Source organism: Cryptotermes secundus, unplaced genomic scaffold, assembly GCF_002891405.2.
Source record: "Cryptotermes secundus unplaced genomic scaffold, Csec_1.0 scaffold363, whole genome shotgun sequence".
NCBI classification, from domain to species: Eukaryota; Metazoa; Arthropoda; class Insecta; order Blattodea; family Kalotermitidae; genus Cryptotermes; species Cryptotermes secundus.
In genome coordinates this window covers 444,571-452,473 of record NW_019737986.1, presented here as the reverse complement: position 1 = coordinate 452,473, position 7,903 = coordinate 444,571, and the positions used below count along the sequence as shown (strand labels likewise).

General features: G+C 37.7%; 2 protein-coding genes across 3 annotated transcripts in view; one reads left to right on the top strand and one right to left on the bottom strand.

Annotated features, from left to right (window-relative positions):
- LOC111870613 (cyclin-Y) overlaps nt 1–5,313 on the bottom strand; it is a 17,134-nt gene extending 11,821 nt beyond the window's left edge. Inside the window, exons 1-4 of one of the 2 annotated variants that reach the window (XM_023863047.2) lie at nt 5,252–5,309; nt 4,535–5,134; nt 4,383–4,414; nt 1,587–1,775 (exon numbers count right to left, since the gene is read on the bottom strand). In XM_023863047.2, coding sequence (XP_023718815.1) covers nt 1,587–1,775; nt 4,383–4,414; nt 4,535–4,748 — 435 coding nt within the window. In that variant the 5' untranslated portion in view covers nt 4,749–5,134; nt 5,252–5,309. Of the gene's footprint in view, nt 1–1,586; nt 1,776–4,382; nt 4,415–4,534 lie in introns of both variants that reach the window. The other variant, XM_033753922.1, reaches the window with a different exon arrangement.
- Nucleotides 5,314–5,567: 254 nt separating this feature from the next.
- Nucleotides 5,568–7,903, top strand: part of LOC111870610 (dnaJ homolog subfamily C member 7) — a 34,232-nt gene continuing 31,896 nt past the window's right edge. The window contains exon 1 of the mRNA XM_023863041.2: nt 5,568–5,734. Within this exon, the coding sequence (XP_023718809.1) occupies nt 5,658–5,734 (77 nt within the window). The 5' untranslated portion in view covers nt 5,568–5,657. The remainder of the gene's footprint in view (nt 5,735–7,903) is intronic.

The following is a 7,903-nucleotide window of genomic DNA, read 5'->3' as shown; positions in this document are numbered from 1 at the left end:
ACAGTCGTGCATAGCGACATGTCCCATACGATAAATAAGCTACAACAAGAGATACCATTGAATGTGAAGTCGCCACAAGGACTTACACTGCTAAAACGCATGGTGCAGAAAATGTATTACACTGCTAGAACGCATGGTGCAGAAAATGTATGAATTTCGGGAAATTTCATTTTGGGAATCAGTGTAAAAATTTTTTACAGATATTAAAATCTGTAAATTAGAATATCTGATTCTATATTCTTTCTACATTAAAGGAGCGTTCATTTCGTTCATTTATCATAAAAAATGTAGAAATCACATCATTTTTAGAAACATGCTTACAATTTCATTGCTCTAGAAGGGCGGGCATTTAAATAAACTCCGTCCAGCTGCCCCTACCGGAAATTAAATGGCCCGGCTGATAAAGGTTAACAAATGCCTCTATACCCACACCAGTTACAAATTTACTGCTCAACATATTCAGAGAAATAAAAAAGAAGGGCATGCCAGAACATTAACAAACAAAGTATATGATACTTTCAATTGTCAGCCTTGATTTTTCAGTCATCATGAATGAGAAGATTTAATGAGTCAGTCATTAATGTAGGTCAATAAGAGAACGCAGGTGAAATTTAGCTGTTTTCAACTTATAAGTATACAGATATGCACAGAATTTAAATATATTGGCAATACAATTTTAAGCTGTTTATAGAAGCAAAACTCAAAGGCTACCACTTCATCTTTTCTTTGTGGACTGGAAACTTCACATATGTTACATCCAGATTTGTGAGTTGAAGGCCTTAAACGCCATCTTCAAGTACATACTAGAATGATCCATGATAATCCATTCTGTACTCCACAGTCAGTCAGCACCACAGGAAATGAACATCACAATTGAGTGGGTAGCAATTCTGCCTCAAATTTAACAGGTCTTGGGTTCAACTCCTGGCTTTCCTGACAGGTATTTCACGGGTTCTCTCAGTCCCGAGACAGTACCTGGAATTAGGCCATGACAGCTTCTTTTCATATCCTTTCCAATCATCATCCACGAACCATTATCATCATTTACGTAATCCTATATAGCCGAATTACTGACGGTACTGTTAACAAACAATGAACAAATAAATTTGTCACAGATGTGTTATGTTGAAAACTGAAGTAACTTGTGTCCTTACAAAGTAGATTTTTAATTTTAAGTTAATCACAGATCAATACATATGGGCATTCTTAAATTAGAGTTTACTTGGTTGATCTTTTCCATAACTTATGCCACGGGTTAACTGAATTTCAGCCTGCTTACTTCTTTCAAACACAACAAAATACTGAAGACTGACATTTTTCTTGTGTTACTTCATGATGTTATCAACAGCTGGACTATAAAGCATCAAATGGTAGGGTGACAAATGAACTGAAAAGGATTTGGAAATTGTCAAGGCCTCATTGAGAGGAAAAGCACAAGAAACCTTGGTCAAAAGACAGCAAGTGTTCTGGTCAAGGCTGAAACGAGCCGAGGGCATTAGTGCTAAGCCAGCCTCCCTGGTTGCAGCATGCATGCAAAGACAGCTGGATTAACAGAATCATTAAACAAATTTTCTATAACATCTTACCGTTAGTGGATGAAGTTTTTCATCAAAGATATCAAGTTGTCGATGGGAAGTTCGATTTTTAATGTGGTAGTAAATTGCAAGTGCTACACATTTGACAGTGTTCTTCAGATTTGGTTGTGAAACTGTACTGTCATCCAGGTAGATCGTTGAACATGAGCTACTCTTCTTCAATGGCCGCACATCTACAAGCTACAAAGTAAAATATACATTACTGCAATTTCATTTACACATCCTGAGTGGCAAAAAGAACTGTATAAATAAATATGCGCAGAATGTCCTACTGTATCAATACAAAATAGGTACATAAGAGACCTCACCAAAATACAGTCATCAAATTTCTGACTGAGCATAACTTTGAAACTCCAAAGAATTAGAAAAAACAGAATTTACTTTTATTTCACATATGCTTTCTCAAATACTGACTTCTGATGAGTGCTGCTGCCTCTGTTTGTCTGCAGACAGTATTTTTCATTGGGCTCCTTTCTGCACTCCTGGCTATAATATACTTCAGACATATAATAAATGAGGGAAACCAAGAACCGGAACCATAAACTGACTTGCTCAAAATTACCTATTCACATGCCACAAATTTAAAGTTTCTGCATATGTCCTTTGTACAAGTGTGAATACTTTAAACAGTCAAAATATCCTCCTTAACAAAACATTAGCTTTATCAGTAACTTACTTTCTTGGCTGTACCTAATGCAAAAGAATGTTATAGACTGAAATATGCACTTTATACCTAACAATCTAAAACTTGTTTCACATTGACTTTTCTGAGGTCTCCAGACAAAGTTAAATGTTGTGAAGTGAAAATGCTGATTGGACTGAAGGCTACATGGTCTAACTACTGAAATCTGTGAAAGGAATGGGGCAGAATTCGTTTTATCTTGTTCAACAAATGAAGCAAGAAAATGCACACAGAGGAACATACAGTGCTTGGACCATACCAACCAGACAAAGTAAAACAGTAGAAATGGGAAATGCTGGCCCATCTGCAACATGTTCATTCTGTTACCACATACATTCAGAAAGAAAATACGATTTATACGTATAACATGAGAACTACCAATCCAGTAACAGCTGCTGTGCTTGATATGTAATGACCAAAAGGTAAATCTGTTCCTGTATTTATTAAGCACAACGCCGTGAAGGGGTAATGAGGGGGTGGGGGATTTCAGTATGGTCCTCCACTTTGAAAGCTGGCAAAGGGGCTACAACCCATTCATCACATATGGGCGCGCGCGCGCGCGTGTGTGTGTGTGTGTAAACAACCATGTTACAAATTGTTACACTGGACCTCAAAACTTGAATAGATTCTTCAGCATGGCCCAGGAAACTTAAAAGGGACATAAAATAATAAGAGAAGTAATGAAGTGTATTTTAAAATTAATAACAATACAGGTATGGCAGGACAAGTTCACACTGGACCGGTAGATAAGTGTACATTTTGTATGGAAAATGGAATGATAATAATAATTACTCTGGGTATGGATTTTTCAAACTTCAGGAATTCTGCCTAGCAGTTCAGAGGTCAGTGCCTGTTTGTGGTAGAACATGATATATAAGAATTCTGGTGTGAATATTATTGTTCTAAGGATACAAATCATGAAAAAGATAAGAGGTTTTCTAACAAACTAGAACATGTACTGCACCAATTTCCACCAAAGTACCACATGAAAATCTTCTTGGAAAACCTCAATGAAAAATTTGGATGAAAATATACTTTTAAAATTACAATCTGTCATGAATGATAGAGGGCTTAGAACACACTATTTCATGACAAAAAATCTGCCATACTTGTCAAGAGTGCAACATATCAACCTCACAACTTTTATAGACATTCTTGGAATTTTCCTAATGGAAAGACACATAATCAGAATGATCATGTTTTTAGTGATACAGAATTATGGTCCACAGGGTTATTAACCAGAGATAAATTCAAAAATGCATTTTGACTAAGTGTATTACATCATAAAATTAAGTTAGCCTAATTCCTCAGTCTGCAAATCAGTATGAAATATATTGGTCTATGGGCAAATGAAGAAAGGTCTTCCTAATATGCAACAGTTACTGTACAGAGACACAGCTGACTGCACCAGAACATTCATAAATCTTATGTGCTGACAAGTGAGGTAAATGCTGCAGACCAAAAAGCACTACATTAGGCACATGTTTAAATATCAACTGCTATGTTTCTATAACAACTGATTCAACTTTATTAACTATGGGAGGCACAGCATTAATATTCAATAAGATTACTGTACAGAGTCCAAGTTTTCTTTTCTTTCTTGACCTGTGATGCAACAGACATTAGAAGTACAACACTGAACTTTGGACCATTAATTTTCTGTAACATTCTTGCTTTGACTTCATCTGGAGAACTATTAATAATATATTCAGGATAGCTTGTGGCAAGATTTTACACACTATCACCAAGTGCTAATAAAACACACTGAGTATCAGTCACTATATACGGCAGCTTCAATTACCCATAAATCATTATCAAGTGACAGGATCTAATTGTTATCTACTATAACTTAAAGGAACATCACATACACTACAAACTTCTATTTCTTTGGCTGCATAAAACTGAATATGGAGGATTCTTTCCACTGCTAGGAATTTGAAAGACAATTATAAGTCACACTGGTTTTTAAAATTTTGGTTTCACTGATAGTATGACAATAAAAATGCGTGCTATTGTCAATCAGTCATATCGCAGACAACAAAATAAAATGTTTTCCAACTTCAAAATTTTTCATACAGACTGATTTCACAAGTTACATTACATACATGATTCTGGCTCCTCTTCCTCACCAATCCATCTGGAAATAAAGAACAATCACTTCAGTAGCCTCAAATCCCTACAAGGAGGGGTTATTACTAAAGAAAGACCACAATAATCTTCCACAATACTCAACAAATGCTTAAGTTAAGATACTCACTTTCTAACGAAACTTTTGATCTCTCCATGAAGATGGTCCCTGCTTTAGGATGCAATGATGGGTCTGCATCCCAATCTTCTGGTTCTCTTTCACTAATATGTTGTAAATTACCAACACTTTCTTGTTCTTTCGGCAAATATTCCTCATAATGTGGCACATCTTTCCGGCCTGGTGGAGGGCTTGAATGTGCACAGCAGCTATTTTTGTTACCCATGGCTGTTGCTAGCTTGGTCCCACAACTGTACTAAAATATCTACACATGGAAGATCCCCAGATTTCGGATTTTAAATCATTGAGAAGAAATGCTCAATTAGTTGCATGGCAATGTCGCAGAATTGCTGGCTTAATTATATGGACGGACACTTTTGACACCTGAATGCAACACTGTCATATGTGCTGTTAACCAACACATCTTCTCTACAGGTGTAACTCCATAAAAGTGAGATGTACATGTCAGTTTGTACGACACGATGATGCACAAAATGTATTTTGAGAAAATTCCTACTCCTACTTGATTAGAACTTCCTAATACTTGCGCTGCCGGCACAATGGTGTAAAATTGGTGCAAGTGAATTTATAACATTCTGCACACACACAGACCTACGAATGCAAAACCTGTACAAGTTAAACAGTAAGACTATAGAGAATAAAATATGAAACTGAACCAGTACTGTTAAACTTCAAGGGCCACGTTACAATTAAACAACACTTCAATACCTTAACTACTTTCCACGCCAGCCATCATCGTAACCTTCGGATCACGGATTACTAAATAGCTAACTAGAGATGAGAACCACGGGTACCGCCAAGAATCAACTCACACAGTTCAACAATCTTTCTGTTGGGTGGCATCCTAGAATTATACGTTGTTTCTTTTTGGGGGGGGGAAATAAAGGTATATATTTAAAGGTCTAGGCAATGCCTACCCGACCCTCTGTAGCACAGTCTTATAAATATCTTATTCGATCACAGCAGTCACCTCACGATTTTTGAAAGACTCACAAATGAAACTTGCAACCGCAACGCCATTTGCGTGCATGCGTAGCCGGGCAACGATACATGCCAAACACCTTTTACCACAATTAAAGCAGAGAACATACGTTCACGTTCGGTGCGTGGTAAGATGGCGCATATTGCTAATGAAATTGCTATGGAGTTCGGCGGAAATGTTGGAGATATTATCACGTCTAATGCGGAAGAGTGAGTTTTGTCCATTGCCTTATATTTCATGCATTAGAACTAGTATGATTTATGGATTACTAACAACAGTATGAGTTTTACACTGGGTGAAGTGTATTTCGCGCTTATCGAAGTAATCGAATATGTAGAAAACTGAATTGCTTGACATTTGAGGCGTTATAAAAGAAAAAGCAGTTTATATTGACATAAATGTTGGATTCACATTACCGAAATAATATTTTATGTGTAATTCTGGTTGAGGTTAGCTGAATAGCATAAGTGGAGAATGGCAGCTTCCTGATGTCAGCCCAGCAACTTAGGGAACACGGTAGTGTAGTGGGTTGAGGCACCACGCTACAAGCCGGAAGGTCGCGGGTTCAGTTCCCGGTGAGGTCATTGGAATATTCAGTTGACCTGATCCATCCAGCCACAGTGTTGGCCTGGGTTCGACACAGGCTGTAACAGAAATGAGTACCAGGAATCTTCCTGGGGGTAAATAGCTGCCGGCATATAAGGCTGACAACTTCATCTCTGAGCTGATTGTCCTAGAAAATATGGGTGCCTTGACGTTTCACAAACCTATGGGCCTGCACAGCATGTTACAGAGATAGGTTTGCCATTTTTTATGCAACAGGTTAGTGTAGCGATAACATTCTAGGCTTGCATTTGGGAGGTGCTTGGTTTGAATCTCAGGCGGAACACCGGCTGGCCTGACTGAAGTTTTTCGTAGTTTTTCCCAAGCCTACCATACAAATGCTGAGACAGTGCTTTGGTTAGGCTATGACTGCTGTACCCACTTCCTTTCCAGTTCTTCATTCCACCAACCATTTGACACTTATGGTCTGCATACTGACAGCGTGTTAAAGTATGTCACAGAAGAATTGATTCAGAGCAGTCTACTATGAAAAGACAAGAACCCAATACAAAGAACATATTTTCACTTTACTGCTTGTCTGGGAGTGTTCCTAGGTGACATAGCAGCTTGTGGTAGGTGAGATTTCAGAAATACTGTAATACAGCCCCATATTAATCTAGCTTATGCTGTAATGGCACCTGCACGAAGGAGGATGGTTGGTGATGCTGTTAGTATTGGCAGACGTAACTACCACAGGGCAAGCAAACATATGCATGTCACAACTTTGTTTTCAAAGTAACATCATAAAATCTGTAAATTTTCCCTGAAATTTTCATAGCTGTATGAGAATTCTGGCTGCTTTGACACTGAATAATTTTGGTGGTGGGAAGGTTGTTACTTTATACCATTTAGAAATTAGTTATATTATTGCCTTATTGAATTTCATAATCATAATTTTGCTTTGCTGCTCCTTTGGATACTGCTGTTTCAGATACTCTGGATATGTGCTGTTATATCTGTCATATTTCTTTTATGTTGTATAGGGTGAAAAAAATGGTATGGCTGTTATTATTCCTGTACAAACATGCTGTTTTGGATTCCTGGACTCTAAAAAATCGTTTCAGACATGTCTTTCAAAGAAGGAACATGTATAGTTGTAAAACTTTTAATGTGAGTGACCTAAATTTTGGATAAAATTGGGGAGTGTTGGAGAACTCCCTACTCTTCAGGTTTTCTTAGTTTTCTTGTGTTCTTAACTCTTTGGCGCGGGCGTGTTTTAACGCCCGGACGATGCCAGCCATTCCCTGGCGTTGGCGTGTTTTAACGCTTTGACAATCTCGTCCCTTCTTTGCTCTCTTGGCACTCATCAACCAAAGACATATATATGATAGTTTTGTGCATGTTTGTAAAGAACCCTTGTAAACTTTGTGGGGGTCTATATTACTGTCAGAACCCTCTGAGAAGGTAAAGGTCAGAAAATATTTCACATTCATTCAGTTTCACCATAGCTTCTTGCAGCAAGTGTCTTCGTTTTCCTACAGACCAGCTGGAAAATGTTGTGAACGAGATTTTTTCTGATGATGATGGCGATGAAATAATGATTCCTGAATTGGATGAAGTTGATAGTGACAATAATACAGTGATAGGCAATGATCCACAAGACAGTAATCATGAACATTTACCTACCACGAGTGCGGTGCCTGACACGCCCATCTCATGAACATACGGAGACATTGTACCCCCAATATTTCCATTTGCTAATAGTTTTGGGATCAAAATTGATATAACACATAAAATGCATCCCTTTTCATGGATTAAAATTTTTTCTGGATGAC